We start from the raw sequence: 19,047 nt of genomic DNA, 5'->3' as shown, positions 1-19,047 counted from the left end.
AGCAAACTTCTTAAAATTCTCTTTCTCTTTCCCAATCGTGGTTCTCCACACCAGTCCCGCAAACAACAGCCACTTCTCTCATCCTTAAGTATACTTTAGCTTAAAACCAAACCAAACCAAACCAAAAACCTGTTGCCGTCAAGTCAATTCCGACTCATAGTGACCCTATAGGACAGAGTAAAACTGCCCATAGGGCTTCCAAGGAACGGTTGGTATAGCTTTGTACTTTTCCTCCTCATCTGGGAGCTGACCAGCAAACAAGAACTCTTCGAGGACGGCTGTTGGAGTGTGTCTGAGGAGAGGCACAGAAGGAATTTCTGAAATGCTTACCAAGTGCTCACTTTCATGGCAGTCTCTTCCCTCAAGCAGCTAATGAACTGGAGATACAAGGAAAAGTCAATAAGTACAGAGGAGAGAGCAACATACCAGAGTTTGTAATTAACTGTTGGGCGGTGTTATACAGACTCGGTAAAATCAGGGGTTCTGAGAAGAGGGAAATCAATCTAGAGCTGGGCCTGAACCTTGACGATGGATTAACTAATCAACAAGTATTTATGGAGACTCCTGAATTTCTTTTTTGGGGGGTGGGAGGAGGGCATTCTGTGGTATTTTCCTGTGGTGTCTTTACTTTATCCAGGTAACGTAAGTAAGGATCATATCTACAGTGGGCAGCTAAAAGCTCTTCCAACATCACTAAGAGGTGGTTTCGGATCATGACCAGGTCTCTGAGGTCCCGAAAGGTTGGACCCCGAGTGTCCTAGGTCCCAAGAGGCCAGACACTGCTCTAGTTTAACAGTCCAGGCGAGCAGTTAAGTCCCGCCCAAAGCGCAGTGTGGTGTGGGGCGCCCTGTGCCGGGGCACCCTCACCTGGCCTCAGCCTCAGCCTCAGCTCTGCCAGCCAAGGCTCACGCTGCCGCTCAGGCCACCCGCCATCACTCCACCCACAGTCCTCTCCGCCTCCTCCCTGCTCCTTCGCCTTCCGCTCGCCTCCATTTCCGACAACGCCTCCCGCTCAGCTAGGTCCTCCTCGGCTTCCGTTTCAGATGATCCCTCCCCGAGGCCACCGCCTTCTACGTCTCCCGGAGCTGGGTCCGCCTTCTCGGTCCGTGGCGTAGCCGGACTCGGCGTCGGGGCCAGTAGATAGGGGCGGAGGCCCGGAGCCCGGTCTGGACCCGCGCGGGGGGCCATGGAGAAAGCGGCCCGAATCGCTCTCTACACGGACTAACGCGGGCCCGCAGCTGCTGCAGGCGCCATGGACCGACCCCCCGCAGACCAGGTATTTGGGCTGGGCAGGCCGGGCTGGGCAGGCTGGGCCGGGGCCTGGGGCCGCCGCTTCCGCACGGCGGGCCTGGGTCTTCGAGCGTGGGGTTCGGGCAGCGGGCGCCCGTGGGTTCCTCTGGGGCGCAGACCTCCCCTCGCCTTGGAGCCTGGCGGAACTCGGCTCTCCGGCATTGTTCCCAGCTGCTGCCTCTGCTGTGAGGCTTTTCCAGCCCTGGGCACCCCTCGGGCTTGGGGGCGCACTGTGGCCCCTCCTTCCCGCCTTGGTGGAAGGGCCAGAGGATCCAAGTTGTCCATGCACTCCTGAGCGGAGGGTTTATAACTTCCAGCGAATCCTTCCCTCAACCCCCTTTCTGTTTAGGTCTGGAATGTGTTTTCGAGGTGGAAAGTCTTTTAAAGCTTTCTCACCCAGAAAGACCGTCAGAATGCGTGATAAACAGGTGAAGGAGGGTCACGGGCTTTTTTGGTCTACGTTCTATTGAGTGAAGCATTGCTGTTGCGGTGCCTTTAGAGAGGTAGTTTTGTTTCCCTCTTGCTTCTCTATCCAATTGTTTTGCAAATATTATAAGTAGTTTTTTTTTTTTTTTAAATCCAGGTTATGTTTTACGGGTGTAGGACCCCAAGAGTGATTTGATTTCTGAGCCCGTTTTCGTATTAAAACAGTAGTTCTATTAGTGTTGTTTTGCTTTTAATTGCAGCAAATTCTTGATTATCTCTTTGGTGACCCAGTTACTTTCTGCTTTAAATTTTTCGTTGATATCATGTGTTTTTATTAATGGAAGCAGGCTGAATCACTGAGTGTCTCAATTTTTGGTATGTAGTATGGATTTTTTTTTCTTGCCCCCTCCCACCAGCCTACCTTTAGTGTTTCGTGGTACATATGAAGTAACATAATTATACTCTAGAGTCCCCGCCAGAATCAACTTGTACGTTTTCAAAAATTTTATGTTTTTCCTACAAAAAATTCAGACACCTCATACAATACCCTGTAAAAACAGTAATTTGCGGTACACGCCCGTTTTTTCGATTTCAAACAGTCATAAAGACTCTTGCCTTGAGGCAGCACGCACTGTCAGTGGTACAGCAGCTTCCCAATAAACCCCGGAGGCTGAAAAGAAAAAAAGTTCATGGTTGCTTTGTGTACCGCTGAGCAGTACATATAGGTTATTGGGTTGTTGCGGTACATGTGGGTTATTCATGCTGTAGGCGCTGGAAGGCAGGGACAATTAAAATGTAAAAAAATAATGGAAAATAATAGCTCCCCCCCCCCCAACATTTCAGTTTTTCCACTCTCCAAACCTTTACCGAAACGAGTTAATTGTAGCAAGTTTGATGAAGACGAAGTTGTTCACGATCCAGTCACCTTTCCGGCTGAAGAACACCTTGCCTAAGTGATGAATTAGGCAAATAGATGATGGAATAATCCCCCCTCCCCAAAAAGCAAAAACAAAAACAAAAAATCCGTTGCGGTGGAGTTGATTCTGACTCATAGCGACCCTATAGGACACGGTAGAACTGCACTATAGGGTTTCCACGGAGCGGCTAGTGGATTTGAACTGCTGAGCTTCTGGTTAACAGCCAAGCTCGTAACCACTGCACCACCAGGGCTCTGTGATGGCATAGGAGAGTCTAATGATTTGTCTAATTATTTTACAGATGGAATAGTTAGTACCTGAATAAATGAGACAAGATTTCCCACATTCCTATATTTGCGTGTATATAGCTAATCAAAGCCAGTATTTATTTTGAAAAATTTTTTAACAGGCAAAGTGTAACTTCCTACTAGACTATGACTGAAAATGTGAATGGTTTTTTTAAAACAATAGATGGAATTTACCATACAAACTCGATGTGGAAGCTTTTAGCAAATATAAACAGGCTTTCCTGTGACCTAGAACCCTCTATACGCAGCCTATATCCAGTATAATTTAAAAAACGGGATTTTTTAAAGTTATCTGTCAAAGACACCTGGGATTTTAAATCCTGACAAATAGGAAATATCCTTGAACCTCTTCCTTCTATGTATGTTGCTAATGAAAGGGTTTAACATTTTGGCCCTTCATCACCCAGAACTGGAATCAGTAATGCTACCATATGTATACTTATGGCTCCTTTCATCCTAGAGGAATTATAATTATTTAGATGATGACTTTTAGCATAGCTATGTGCCTGCGATTATCTTTCCAACAGCAAGTGTTATGAAGAAATAATTGAAACCAGGGAGCGCTTTTCTTCTTCATTCTAGGTATTTCCAAAAACTACAACCAGTTAAAATCTCATAGAAATGTAAGGATTATGAGGGAAAAAAAAATCATGGAAGATTTTTCACTGAAGATCTTTTTTCTTTTCTTTTTTTCCTCTGGTACCTCCTGCATCTTTCCCTGCATGAGAGAAAAACCCTAAATGAGAGAAAAAAATTGCCCCCACCACCATACACACCAGAAACATCCATAAAAGTGCTTAGTTAATGCTGTAGCCAGTTAATTTAGGGGTTCATGAATGTCTTGGAAGGACTGTGCTACATTTTATATATGCATTTTTTTATGCGATAAGAGACCAAGATTTTTATGATATTCTCAAAGGGGTCTATCATTGAAAAAAGGCTGAGAATATTAATGATAGCATAGGGGCTACAACCGAGATTTCTCAGCTTAGGGGAGTTCTTGATTCTTTCCACTATACCGGAGAGTAGTGTAATGACTTCTCCAGGTTATTTTTAATATACTTTTATATTTCTACAAATGAAATGAATTTAAATAGGTAAAGACCATTAAAAAGTGTCTGTAGTATGTGCTCAGTTTTCTTTTTTCCCAACAAAATGTTTGTTTTTTCCATTTTAAATTGGTGTTGTATTACATTCAGAATTTCTGGAAGTGCTTATAATGTTAAAATTTATGCATTATATTGTAGTGGCTAGTAGTTCATAAAAATTTGATTTTTTAAAAAATACGACTTAATACAAACTTTCTGTGTCTCATTTTAGCCTAATTAAATCCTTGGAGTATTGTACAAGATACAACTTAAAAAGACTAAGTGTTTTTTCCTGAAGGCATTCCTGTTTGCTTTTATTGCAAATGGCCTCTTATTTTTTATAAAATCTTTCTATAAAAAGATACATTTTGTATGCATTGATCAAGATTGTAAAAAGTAAGTTACTGGGACTACAATGCTAGATCAATAGTCTTAATTGCAATAATGACTATTTGGAAAAATGTTATGTACTAGAAAAGCATCTCCAGAGTATTCTTTTTTAGCAGGACTGTTAAATCAAAGCGCAGAGCTGTATTTTAACTGCCAGAGTTAGGTGTCCTAGAAGCAGATTGATATTACTTCGCATAATGCATTTTTTTCCCCCGGCAGGCTGGTGGAAAGGATGTGAAGAATAAATTGAGTTCATTTTGTTTATAAAGGTTTAGTGTTTCTTTTTTTAGGAAATTTAGGACAGTGTTTTGAGACTTTTTTTTAAAACAATGAGCTTAGAGGTGACAAAACACTCAAGGTTTTATGTCTCTTGTAGTATCACAAATCACATAATTTAAACATTGGTTTAATTTTTAGTATGTTAATATTAGACAAATTTTAAACAAGACTTTACAGAATTATTGGTTATTAATCTTCTTGACATTCATGCTATGTGCTGTTCATTAATGAGGGTACAAAATTATTGGACTTATAATTGTTTTCTCTAAATAATTTGTAATCTTCAAATAATATCAACACTCCAAACTAACATATTTAAGTTACCAGATAATGTTTATTATTCTCTAATACTTATAATAGTTGGCGTTTATGTATAGATAAAAGTAAATCTGTCTTATCATTATTTTAAAAATAATAGCTTTGTAATTTTGAGCCCTGGTGGCACAGTGGTTGTTAGCTTGGCTGCCAACCAAAAGGTCGGCAGTACGAATCCACTAGCCGCTCCTTGGAAACCGTACGAGGTAGTTTTACTCTGTCCTATAGGGTCACTGTGAGTTGGAATTGACTCAACGACAACGGGCTTTTTTTTTTTTTTAATAAAAAAGTGCATTCTCATTTGTAGAAAATACTATTTGGAAATTTAAAAAGACATTTTTTCTAAACCTTTGGGTCAAAGAGAAATAAAAAGTACAATGATAGGTTATTGAAAAGGTAAAAAAAAAAACAAAAAAAAAAAACCACATATGAAAACCTGGGATGTGACTGAAGTTATATATACTCTGAGGTAAATCCATAGTCATAAATTCTTTCATTATTAGACATTTTAAAATGAAGATAAAAATTAAGCATCCAAGGCAAGAAGTTAGGGGGAAAACCACCTCAAAGCAGGAAAGAAAACAATAAATATCTAAGCAGAAATTAATAAATTAGATAATCCAAAAACTAGTATTAAATCTAGAAAATTGGTTTTTAGAAAAGTGCCATCATATTTTAAAAACATTAGACTCGTTCTATTTTAAGAAAATAGGAAAAATGTATGGATAGGAAAGCAAGTGGGCAGAGTCAAAATTAAGTACTTTTTTTCCTCAGTACATTCTGAAGTCTTGTAAAATTTAAACATAGAAATACTGCAGTTTGTTTTGGCAAGTGGTTTACTTGAAACCATTCCAATCAGAAAACAAGACAGCCAGCAGGTAATCCTTAAACGTTAATCCTTTTTTCTGTCAGAAGACATTTTGGCTATGGAGTGTAAGATATCTTAATGTTTGATACATATTTTCATCCTAAGAGAATTTAGAAAGCTTTTATGGTCATTTTTTCTGCGGGTGTGTAATAACCCACTCTGAAATTTCACTGCCTTATGTTCTACTTCGGTTTTGATTTGAAGTGGGTGTCATTTTTTTCTGCACTCATCTGGAGGCTTCATTTTGAGTTTAGTGTGCATTTGCTGCTGATGTTTGCTTAGTACTATGTTTGCCCAATTTTTCTAAACCAGTCTAGCTTAGTGCTTTTTCCAGAACATGTGCTCAATATATATTTGTTGAATTATATAGGCTCTCAAGTATCTGAATGCTTTTGCTTAATAATTTATTTTAAACAAGATTTTTATAGTTTTCATGTTCAGATAAATTCTTGGGTTTTCTAGATTATTCATCTCAAAGAAATTTTATTATTGACATTTGCTTTAATATACACAAAATTAAAGGTGAGTATGAAACTGCTTAAATATTTTTTCAAATATAGGTTTCTAGGATTACTATTATGATTTTTCATTAACTTGGGAATTTCTGGAATAATTTGCAAAAAATAAAGATAATTTTACTGTGTAGATAGTTTTCTTTCCTGATCTGAAGCCAGTAGTAGGACAAGAATAGTTAGATTTTTTTTCAGTGTAGTGTAGACGTATTCAACATTTATGCCTTCTTTAAGGAGACAGCTCGCTGCTATAAAACTTCTGATGCCTAAAAAATAAATCTTTACGAAAGTAGACTAAACACAGAAATTCAAACTGAGGAGTAAAACCAGTATGAAATAGCTAGTCTAGATAACCTTTTCATAACGTTTTCTTGTCCACTATATAAGTCTTTGATTTCTATACTAATGTAATTGAAATACTGCCAGAATCCGCTGCTTACTTAACATATTGTCTGTATGGGCTTTATTATGAAGAATTGTGAGACTGTTTCAGTATCATAACATTGCTTTTCAGGTCTGAAAACAACAGATGCTACATTTTGATGTATGATACTGGAGGCCCCAAAGTCACAATAAACAACTTCTAAAACCAAACAGAACTGTAACTATAGGAGAAGGTTTGCTAGTCTGTTCCTACTAGTGACGTCTTCTGTTTGTGCAGCTGTTGACTGCAGCAGCTTTTCTTTTTTCTTGTTTCTTGCTAAAAACAAAGGATCATTTCAGTGTTTGTGAGTTTTATTGTTAAACTGATACCTAGAATAGCACTTAGAATAGAAACCAATAAAAACTTTATATTTGCGGGTAAGTACTTTGTATATGTGCATACATTATTCATAAATTATGCATGACACCTCTTGAGCAGTGTGGGTTGTCTAAGTTTATAAAACTCTTATTATAAAGTGGAAAGCGGGGTGGCGTAGTGGTTAAGAGCGACGGCTGCTAACCAAAAGGTCAGCGTTCGAATCCACCAGGCGCTCCTTGGAAACCCTATGGGGCAGTTCTACTGTGTCCTATAGAGTTGCTATGAGTCCGAATCGACTTGACGGCAACAGGTTTGTTTTTTTTTTTTTAAATAAAGTACAAATGAAACTGGGCATAAAACATCTGAGTAAGAATTTGAATATGTTGTTACCCCAGTAGTTTATAAGTTAGTGGGGGTTTTTTGGTCAGGAAGGTGTTATTTTTAAATTATCTTGTTTCTTCATAATTGTGTTAGTACTGTTCCTTTTTTCATCTTAGACTGAGAATTTGGTGTACCCATATTCCTTGCTTCAAAACAAACCAGAAAACAAAAAATCAACCCTAATGTCTAATGGCACAGTACCTGGCAGTGTTTCGTTCTGTTGTACATAGGGTTGCTATGAGTTGGAACCAATTTGATGGCACCTAACAACAAGAAATGTCTAGTATTCCAGATTTATAAAACTGCTCAGCGTTCTCATGTTCAAAACAATTTTTTATTTTTAGAGAAATTCCTAAAAATTGCATTTTTGGTGCAGTTAAGACATGTCTTTAAGAAATGTCACCTAAATTCCCCATCTTCATATGAATATGTATGAACTATATAAAGCCAGTTTCCATTATTTGTGAATTATTGTTGAAAATAAACTTTTTTCTTCTTCTACTTAAAGAGACTTTTGTTAGATTGATATCTTATACCTTATATAAGTAAGCTTTGGTTCTAGTATATATCACAGAAAATTACTAATATTAATATTGTTTGAAGGTGTTTTTGCTTTTTGTGTTGAAATTCAACAAACAACCATTAGTTACAAGTATTTGTGTTATTACTATATATACTTCAGATTTTGGTTAATAGTACAATTGTAGACTTTAAAGTTAAATCTAGTAGGGAGCAAGTACGTTGAATTAATACTGCTGTGTAGTTCAACTTTCTTCTTTTTACCTTTTTTATAGGAGCATTTCTGAATATTTACTGTGGCTTGCTTTTAGAGAACTTTATTTTTCTAAATAAAGGCTATATATTGAGCGTAGCAAGTCATGTCTTTATATTTTCTTGGACTTGTTACTGAGCGCTTTTGTGAAAAACATGCTGGGAATTTATTCTGGAAACTATAGTTTGATGGGAGTTTCTAATAAATACCACCCTAGTGGGTTTGTTGGGGAAAAATTCTGATTAGTACCCTTGCTTCAAGGTAATTGATCCTAGTGGTTCACACTTGCTTGGTTTCATTATAAAGTTGTGTTTTAAGTAATATCTTTTTAGATTGTAATACTTATGTGATTTCTTTTATGAGTTGGAATCGGCTTGATGGCAACGGAGTTGGTTTTGGTATGTGGTTTCTATTGTTCTGCTTTTATTGCAGAACGTACCTATAGATTTTTTCTGTTTTTAATTTTAAACTTGTTAAGTGTAACAAATATAGATAACTACATAAAACGGTCTACAACTTAATGAATTATAAGGTGAGCACCCTGTTAGTATCACCCAAGTTAGGATATAAACTTTCCTGGGCACCCCATAATCTCTCCAGATGCCTCCTCCCAATCACAGTTCCCTCTTTCCTGTCCAAGACTAACCCCTGTGGTAACTTTCACGGATCTTGTTTATTTACTTTTCTTTATGTTTGTCATTGACATGTGCATCCTTAAATGCTATGATTTTTTCTTTATCTGTTTTTTAAGTCTGTATATATCATTAGAAGAAAAGATGCAAACAAAATAGAGTACATATTATGAATCACTTTAGTTTGCTCAGATTGTTTATTGGGAAACTGAAGTAGTACTCATTTTTTTTCCAATTTAACTGTGAACCGAAGTTGTATCCCCTTATGGTAAGCATATTTTCTTTCATCTTAGACATTTTCCTTCCTTTTAGTTTGACAATATTAATCTAATTTCCTGAAACTGGACAGAAATAGATTATTTTTTCTACTATTCAAACAAATAGAAAGTAATTATCTTTCAGAACTGTAGTGATTTTTTCCCCCTAACAAAATTAGTTAGCACATTGTTTTGTCTGAAGAGCTAGATTTCTTACTACCAGCTTTATTTTTGGACTCTGAGATATGACTTCCTTGTACTCTTGATTGTTTTACCAGATTTGATTATGTAAGAAATGATTTCATTGAAATGTGGTAACCTTTTATAAGTTTGTCCTTATTTTATTTGATGACTTCGTGTAAAATAATTTGATCATTGTTCAGTTATTTTAAATTAACATTGCTGTTCCTTTTGAATGTTTTGTGAATCCTGGGAAGAGTCCTAATTACTGTTTGTGAAGATGAACTCTTCTTTTGTTAAATTGTGAATTTGTTATCAGAGTTTTTTGCTCATTTGTTATTAATGCATCTCACCTTCTCATTGAAGAATGTCAAGCTGTCAGCTGAAGTAGAGCCATTTATTCCCCAGAAGAAGAATCCTGATACAATTATGATCCCTGTGGCACTCCCAAATGATAATGGAAGTGTTTCTGGTGTTGAACCAACTCCAATTCCCAGCTACCTGATTACTTGTTACCCATTTGTGCAGGAAAACCAGTCCAATAGGTAATTTATTATTTTTCTTTTATATTAAGGGTCTTTGACCTATGTTAGATTGTTTTAAGTCATTTGTAAACTAAATTTAATAATAGTATTTTTGCGTTTGACAGAATGGCCAAGTGTACAGTATGATATATTAAGTTTGTTTTTTTACCTTACTGCATAATATTTGAGAATTCACGAGTAAACTAGTGAGCAGATTATTTTAAAATATTTTGGGATTATTGTAGTGAATAGTTTTCAATTTTGCTTTGTCATGGGGTTAGTAAGAAAAAACTCTGTGCGCCAGTGCCCTACTCCCCAGCACCCCTCATACATGAGTCGCAACCTTTGGTGAGGGGGCTCCGTGGGACGGGGGAAGCTTGCTGCTGCTTTATGAGAGGTACACATAGAAGCCCTAATACTGGGGATAAGAGGTCGTGGAAGGTTTGTCTCTTTCTCCTCTTCCTTCCCTTGGACCTGGAGCCTGCCTCCATTGCCAAGGAAGAGAGCCAGGAAAAGAGCTGGACTTGGCCAGGTAGTTAGAGGAGTAGGAGGCCTTGCAAGTGAGCTGAAGAATGGGACGTAGAGGACTCAGATCACCCTGTGTAATGATCACCTTACGCAATAGTCACCTTTCCCTGCCTTTTTCAAGGCTTTCACAGTTGTTGTCATTGGATGGGAACTTTGGACTCTGTTTGTTGGTAGACCCAGGAGCTGGGTGTTTTAGGCAAAAATATCTTGAGGAGATGGAGGGAAGGGCTACAAATAACAATAGTAGGTACTTTTAAAATTTTGTAATGCAGTCAGACTATCATACTGGATTAATTTGTACTGTCATTTAAATTGTTACTACATGTACATAGTAATACTAACATAATACTGCTTACAGTGAGAAAATTTATAAGATGATGGTAAATTTGTGTTCTTTCCTAGAATTATTATGAGGCCAGTTTTTTTCTTTTGTTAGAATGAATTAAGAGATTATGCTTTAGCATTAATTTTAGACTTGTCTGTAGATTTATTCTTTTACTGATTTTGTTTTGCAGACAATTCCCCTTATATAACAGTGATATACGATGGCAACAGCCCAATCCAAATCCTGCTGGACCATACCTTGCTTACCCCATTATATCTGCTCAGCCACCTGTTTCTACAGAGTATACGTATTACCAGCTGATGCCAGCACCATGTGCCCAGGTTATGGGTTTTTATCATCCTTTTCCTACACCTTACTCCAATACCTTTCAGGCCACAAATACTGTAAATACTATAACCACAGAATGTACTGAGCGTCCAAATCAGCTTGGACAGGTCTTTCCACTGTCCAGTCATCGAAGCAGAAACAGTAACAGAGGACCAGTGGTACCAAAAGTAAGTGACTGATGTTGATTGGCTTTTATGTTTGATATTTCTGTTTTTAATACTCATCCAGGTAATTTGCTGCTTGTACTGATCGCCCTTTAATGCTGAATTTACTGTAAAACATCTCTCACTGTTATAAAATAGTCAAGGATATTGAGTGTGTTTTTTATTGTTCCTCATTCTTGATTGCTGACATGATTTACTATCTTCTTTAAGTTCCTTCAGAGAATTTTACATAAACATTTAAGTATTTTCAGATAGTTTAGTGATAAAAATTGCCTGGCAACCTCAGCATTGCCTAATAAGTGGTTAGTGTGCATCCTGTACTAGCAATGTTGAATGGCTAATGCACTTAAAAATATTTCAGTCTGTAGAAATCTGCAGGAGATATTATAGGAAAGAGCACTTGTGATTCATTAGATCTCTTTAATTTCGTTGCTGCTATTATGTGATCTTTTAGTAAGAATAGCAGTTTGTTCCTTAAGGAGTGCTTTACTATTGTATGAACGCAACGTCTCCCAGGATTGAAGAAAATGAAAGATAAATCTGTGAAACCGTTTTGTTCAGGACTAGCTTTTTGAATGGGTTTAAAAAAAAAAAAAGGTCCTTGAAATCACAAGGGAATTAAGGTTTCTTCTAGGTAACTATTAACAAAAAAGTTACTTTTTCAATGAGGCCTTAATATCAAAGCTAATAATAAAAAACATGTTTCTACTCAGCAGTTTGAGCTGATAGAAGGCAGAGTGAGTTCTTAGACTCATGAATGTATCATCAAGGAGTTGATACTTTCCATTAACCCTAGTTTCTTTAGTAAAAAGGCTTTACAGTCTCCTGGCATACTTTTTACCAATTAAAATACAAACAAGCAGCAGAGGTTGCTCTGAAAAGCTTTTAGTCTTTGTTCATGGAAATACTCTGGGTCAAGAGGAATCCTTTTGGGACCTCTGAGAATGAAAAGAAGTAAGTGTTGGAAGTAAGATAATAGTATGTAACTCCCAGAATTTGAAGGAACATGATTTCTTAGAATGCATTCCCAGCACTTGAATTTAGGAAATTAAATACAGAGTTGTAGTGTGTAAATTGCCATTAAAGTGATGAATACTCGTTTCAAAAGTGAAGGAAAGGATCAGCATTTTTACATTTTTTTTGAACTTAGAAGCAGAAATTTCTGTTGCAGCTTCATTGCTGTCATGAAACTAAATTGTAGCCTTGGGACGAGTTACCACCCTTTTTACTATGCCTTTTAATAAAAATTTGCAACCCCTGATATGATTCTACTCCCAGTATTTACTTACTGAGAAAATAAAAAATGCCAATAATATATAAAATTGAGTTAATATTTTATTAATCATAGCTGTATTATTATTTGAAATAGTATATGAGTATATATGTATATATGTGTGTGTATGTGTATATATATGTAATAGATTATTTAGTCTCTTATGCTTCATTGTAGATAATTTCATGGAACTTTTACAAAGTAACCCTGTTGAGCCATGGATTGGGAGCCATCCATTTAAATGTATTTTATAATGTTTAGGTACATTAAGTAGGATTGTAAAAAAAAAAAAACTTTTTTTTTTTTTTTTTAACTTAAATCAGCAGCAGCTTTTACAACAGCACATAAAAGAACACGGGAAACTGGTGAAAAATGTAGCTACTCAAAAAGAGACAAATGCATCAGGTCCTGATAATCGATCAAAAATTGTGCTTCTGGTAGATGCTTCACAGCAAACTGGTAAGGCAAGTTTTTTTTTTTTTAATTGTTGTACTTGAAGTGAAAGTTTATAATTCAAGTTAGTCTCTCATACAAAAATTTATACATACATGTTATGTGACCCTTATTGCTCTCCCTATACTGTGACAGCACACTCCTCCTTTCCACCCGTGCTTTACTGTGTCCATTCAACCAGCTTAAGGCAAGGATTTTTATCTGTTTTCTTGGATTGACTTTATATAATTGTGGACTGTGCTACTTTTCAGGATTCTAGACTTTCATCCTTCCATTTGTCCTGCCAGTTTGTGAAGTTCCCTAGGAAGGTCCAAACAGCCTGTGTCCTTACTGTTCTTTCACCTTGCTTGCGGGCTTGTGTACAGTTTTGAGCAGGATTTGAGGTTTCCTTACTACCTTAGAGTAGTGGAGCAATTCAGAAATCAGAGGTGGAATTTTTCAGACATGGTAGAAATCCGAAATTTGGGGACTTATTTTGGTGGAAATCAAAATTGTCCTTGTTTGTATAACTAGATGTAAACTCTTTATAAAACATCCTAACATCCTGTAACATCTTTTAGAAAGAACTTAGCAAGTTTTCAGTGCCATATCTTAGCACGCATCTGAACCAAACCTATGAATAAAATAACACCCACATCCTGTCAAACAAGTAAAAACTTTAGATTTGGTGGATATTATTTTGTCCAATGATTTTTAGAGGACTGTTCAATTAAGGATTAAGTAAAAATAAAACAAAAACCAAAATTTTATTCTAGTAACAGATAAGAATTAATGTTTTTACATTTTAGTTCTTTTTTAGTTTTTATCTTGGAATTCCAGTTTATATCTCTAATCTCAGTTTCGTATCTGTAGAACAGATTTTACAACCTCTTACCATTGTTACTGACACCTATAAAAAAAGAAAAATCCTTGTTATGATCCAAGACCAAGAATTAGATGTATTCAAAGGCACACTTGCTTTTATCCTTCTGCAGCCCTATTCAAATGAGGTCAGGGTTGCAATGAATAAGATAGTTTATACTTCCTTTCATTTGGGCTGTACCTTCTCTTTTGGCCATCTATTTTTTTTAGTCAGTTTTACCCTTTTACAGTTGCTTACATCCACTAGGAGCAGAGAAAGGACCTGAGAATGAGTTAAAAGAATAATCTCTCTGATAGTATAGTCATTGTGGTTTGTTAGGGCAAAAAGCCGTGAGATTAACAGACTCTGACAAATGCTCGGAGTGGCTATGGAAAAGAATTACAGTGTAATACACTAAGATTTTCTGTGTTTTGGTTTGTCCTGGTCATAGTGACCCATTTCAAACCTGGGAATGCTTTTAAAAATGATGCTTTTAGTTTGCTCATTAAGTAACTACAAAGACAACCTTCTGAAGCATAAGAATTTGAAAATGAAAAAACAGAGGTATAATCTGAGTAAAAGGTTGTATATTCTATGTGTATTGTTTATTTTTAAATTCTGATAATTGTACATTCTATCAGTATTTTTATCCTGTAGTTTATTTTCAAATTCTGAAGATTAATTCGTATCAATCACAGGTAGAATTAGAGTTTGAAAAGAATCTGTGTTTTCATTTGTAATATATTTTTACTTTTGAACACAAGCTTGTATTATTTAATAAGAGTTGAAGTAAGATTGCTAGATAATACAGAAAAGTTCATTGCATTTCAACGTGCTGCTAACAAAGAAAATTCAAGAAAAGACGTCATTTAAAATAACAATGAGAATATAGAATGCCTGCAAATAAATCTTATAAAAGATGTATGAGATGTTTTTGTAGAAAATTATAAACCTGTATTGTAGAACATTAAAAAAAACGAAATAGTGTGTTCATGTAGGAAGATTTGATTTGCAAATGTCAGTTTTCCCTAAGTATGTAGATTCAGTGCAATTCTAATTAAAATTTCAACAAGCATTTTTAGGGGACTTGACAGACATTTAAAATAGAGGAGCAGTGGGGTCCAAGAAGAGCTGACACAGCCCTGGAAAAGAACTTTTTTTCCCTAGATATCAAGACTTATAAAAAAATTACTTGTAAAGCTGTATTAATTCCTGTGTGTTTATAACACCAGTGCAATGTACAAAAATAGAACAGAGAGCCCAGAAACAGACCCACATGTGTGTGGAAACACATAAATGGAAAATGACAGTGATAGCATTACATATGCCTGATTTATACTCTATGCAGATCTATTTCAGATGGATTTAGGGCTTAAATGGAAAATCAAATACAGAAGAAAATACAGGCTTTTTCTTCATGACTACAGAGAGAGGACTTTTTCTAAGATTAGGAATTCCTGTTTATCAAAAGTAAATTAAAGAATAAGCTGCATACTTGGAAATGATTTTTATTATATATATAACTAGAAGAGGATTAACATGAGGACATATGAAGAATTCATAGGAATGTGTAAGTAAGTGGTCACACATTGCCCTCGTGGCTCTTGGGACACAGCACCAGAGGCTGAAACCTCATTGGAAGACAGTTTGGCAGGACTGTAGGAATCTTTGTATCTTTTGACCCAGTCGTTTCACTCCTGTGAATGTATCCACATGAAGTCTCCTAGGGAGGAAAAGGGCTGTTTGATTAAAGACACATCCAAGCAGTATAATAAAAACAGTGAAATCTTGTCAGTATTCAGTAGCAGGTCAAGAAAATTTCAGGACATCTGCTCAGTGCAGTAATATGGAGGTGTCTTACATTGTAGTTATGAAGGCTTGTCAGCATGATATAATATTAAGCAGAGCAGAATTCAAAATTTTATCACTGCTGTATAAAAATTAGGTACGGGCAGAAATTGTAGATAAAGGAAAACTAGTGATTTCTTGGGCTGGGAGGAGAATGTAAGAGCCTTTTTTTAAATTTTTTTTAACTGTCATTATTGTGATTACAATTTGTGAAATACAAAAATAAGAAACAGAAGACCCAGCAGAAAAATGAGTAGATGTCAAACAGTCCAAAAGTAAAATTAACTAGTATTTCACAGAAGGAGAAATATTAATGGTTAAAAACATCAGAAATTATGCTCAACCTTATTATTAAGCAGGAAAATGCAAATTAAAAGACAACGAGCCACGTTTTTATATCCAACAGATTAGGAAAAATTATAACCTAGAAGACAGTATTAAGTATTTGATGAATATGTGGATCAGGGGAAATACTTGTATTGGAAAAACTTCTATTGGAGTGTAAATTGTTTAACCACCTATGAAAACGATTTGACATTACTGAGTAAAATTGAGTATGTGCGTACTCTTAAGTCCCAACAGTATATACTTTAAAGAAACTTTCACATGTCTACCATATGTATTCATGGGTGTGTACAAGAAGTTCACAGCAGTGTTGTTCTTAATGGTAAAAAAACAAAAACAAGTCCCATCAGTGGTACAAAGAATAAATGCGTTATGGTATATTCATACAAATGAGGCATTTATTGGTAGTTCAGTGGTATAATTCTCACTTACCATATGAGAGACCCAGGTTTGTTTACTGGCCATTGTACTTCATAAGCAGCCACCACCCGTCTGTCAGTAGAGGCTTGCGTGTTGCTGTGATGCCAAACAAGTTTCAGACTAAGATGGACTAGGTAGAAAGGCCTGTTGACCTGCTTCTGAAAAATCAGCCAGTGAAAATTCTGTGGCTCACAATGATTGCAGCTGATTATGGAGATGGTACAGGATCGGTCAAGTTTGTCCCATTGTGAATGGGGTCACCATCAGTTGGGGGCACTTAATGGCAATGACAGCATCATATTCATACAAAGGCAGTAACATTAATGAATTACAGTTACGTGCGTTAGAATTTCAAAACCAGTGTTGGTGGTAGGGAGGAGAAAGCATGTCACAGAAGAATATGTACAGAATGATATCACTTTCATAAAGTTAAAACTGCAAAATTACATGATTTATATTTTAGGAATAAAAAAATCTGGTGACTCTATCAGGAGAAGTTGAGGGAATGTTAAACCCAGAATTGAGAGTATAGAGTTAACCTCTGGATGGGAGAGGGTGTAGTGGTGGAGGAGGGCACAGAGTGGACGTCACAGGATTGATGATGTTCTCTTAAATGGGTAATGGGTGCATGGGTATTTGCTTTACTATTTCAGTTAACGGTTATTTTATTCTGTTTTTGTGATAAAATGTGTTGTAAGCCAACTTGTCACGAACATCTTAGCTTTTAACCATCTTTTAAAAAAGTTTTCACCTCTTTCACCATTTACAAAGTTAGACATCTTTATTTTCTTACAACTTTTGCTTAATGATAATTTAACAAGAATATATAAATTTGGTCATCACATTTTCTTGCCTTGTAGATTTCCCATCAGATATTGCCAACAAGTCTCTCTCGGAGAGCACCGCCACAATGCTTTGGAAGTCAAAAGGCAGGAGGAGAAGAGCGTCCCACCCCACTGCAGAATCCTCCAGTGAGCAGGGGGCTAGTGAAGCTGACATTGACAGTGATAGTGGTTACTGCAGCCCTAAACACAGCAATAACCAGTCTGCGGCAGGAGCTTTGAGAAATCCTGATTCTGGGACCATGAATGTATGTAACTTTGCCTTGATTTCTTTATCCATCACTTGTGTCAGTATTATCTTTATGTCCCTTGCTAAAGCTTAAGTATCTATTTTCGTTAACAATTCTTATAGTAGTAATAGCATGGTTAAAAATGTATCTTGTGTATTTTTTACTATTTATATGAAAAATATTCATGTGTGATTTATTTTTTCCTCAGATTGTAATAAGTACTATCCCACTAGTCTAAATTATGAAATGTTTTGCAAAGCTGATAGTATTGACTCTTAGATGGAAAATAATTGTCTTTTTTGCTTCCTTTTTTTTAGCATGTGGAATCATCTGTATATTCAGGTACTTATTTTCTGCATGGAGTTTTTGCTTTACTTACTGACCTTTTTTTCCTTGTTCATGTCAGAATTTTGTTTTGAGCATGAAACTTGCTGATACTGCTAAAGACATCCATGTTAATTTGAAATTACAGTTTGACAGATCAAATTGAGAAAATGCCAGGTGGGATATTCTGCAAGATGACACTTTATATACAAAGAATTGGAATACCGCTTAAAGTGTATAGAAAAATTTCCAGCATTACATTTATGGTGACTGAAATTCAGTGCATGGAGTTAGGGGCAATCTTTTAGGTTTTGGCGTCTTTTGTAAGTCAGTCTTATTTTTAAATCTCATTTGTTGCAGGTGATGTAAATTGGTCCAATGTAACTTGCCAGGCAACTCAGAAAAAACCTTGGATGGAAAAACATCAGACATTTTCTAGAGGTGGAAGGCAAACTGAACAAAAAAATAATGCACAGGTAATTTGAAATAGGTATGAGAAATTTGATGAGGTATGAGATACTGGGGAATTACTGTAAATTTGTTAGCCGTAATAATGGTATAGTGGTTATGAGGGACAGTGCCCTTAATTTTTGGAGATGCGTATTGAATTATTTAGCATTGACGTATCATGGTATCTGTAACTTCTTTTAAAATGGCTTAGCGACACAAGGAAGGAAATGGCAGAATGTTGAATGTAGGTGGCTAAGTGCATGAGCGTACATTCTACTGTTTTTCTACTTTTTTGTATGTTTACATACTTCATAATTTTAAAAAGGATGCCCTCCAGCCCTGCTTCATGTGTGATGACTTATTCCTACCCATATATAAAGTTTAAAATCATCTTAATGCCGTAAATATTGATTCTTTGAACTTCAGTATTGCAACTTCATCCGTGTGTCTTTCCTTGGTTAATCACCACAGACCATACATCTGTGATAGTGGCTCTGACTCAGTAATGGCTGCTGCTGACTCTAATGGGTCCAGACTGGGCAGCTCCTTGGCCTTGGGGAGTGTCTTAGTTACGTAGTGTTGTTGTGACACAAAAATCACAAATGGGTGGTTTTAAAAGATAGACTTTATTTTCTCACAGTTCTGGAGGCTACAAAGTCTAAACTAGGGCCTCTCCATGTTGTTTCCTTCCTTTCTGGTAGCCCCAGGCATTTCTTGTATTTTGGTTTATAGACAATTCTCACATGGCGTTTCTCTTCCTGTGGGGGTGGGGGTG

General features: G+C 36.4%; 1 protein-coding gene across 4 annotated transcripts in view; it reads left to right on the top strand.

Annotated features, from left to right (window-relative positions):
• Positions 1 to 996: 996 nt before the first annotated feature.
• SECISBP2L (SECIS binding protein 2 like) overlaps positions 997 to 19,047 on the top strand; it is a 72,222-nt gene continuing 54,171 nt past the window's right edge. Inside the window, exons 1-7 of one of the 4 annotated variants that reach the window (XM_004386299.2) lie at positions 997 to 1,276; positions 9,724 to 9,902; positions 10,925 to 11,249; positions 12,843 to 12,978; positions 17,287 to 17,516; positions 17,816 to 17,840; positions 18,183 to 18,298. In XM_004386299.2, the coding sequence (XP_004386356.1) occupies positions 1,253 to 1,276; positions 9,724 to 9,902; positions 10,925 to 11,249; positions 12,843 to 12,978; positions 17,287 to 17,516; positions 17,816 to 17,840; positions 18,183 to 18,298 (1,035 nt within the window). In that variant the 5' untranslated portion in view covers positions 997 to 1,252. Of the gene's footprint in view, positions 1,277 to 5,401; positions 9,903 to 10,924; positions 11,250 to 12,842; positions 12,979 to 17,286; positions 17,517 to 17,815; positions 17,841 to 18,182; positions 18,299 to 19,047 lie in introns of those variants that run through there. The other 3 variants (XM_023740655.1, XM_023740656.1, XM_023740658.1) reach the window with 3 other exon arrangements.

This window comes from Trichechus manatus, unplaced genomic scaffold (genome assembly GCF_000243295.1).
Source record: "Trichechus manatus latirostris isolate Lorelei unplaced genomic scaffold, TriManLat1.0 scaffold00161, whole genome shotgun sequence".
In the NCBI taxonomy this organism is placed as follows: Eukaryota; Metazoa; Chordata; class Mammalia; order Sirenia; family Trichechidae; genus Trichechus; species Trichechus manatus.
The sequence above is the reverse complement of the archived record's forward strand: the minus strand, read 5'-3'. Positions and strand labels throughout refer to the sequence as shown.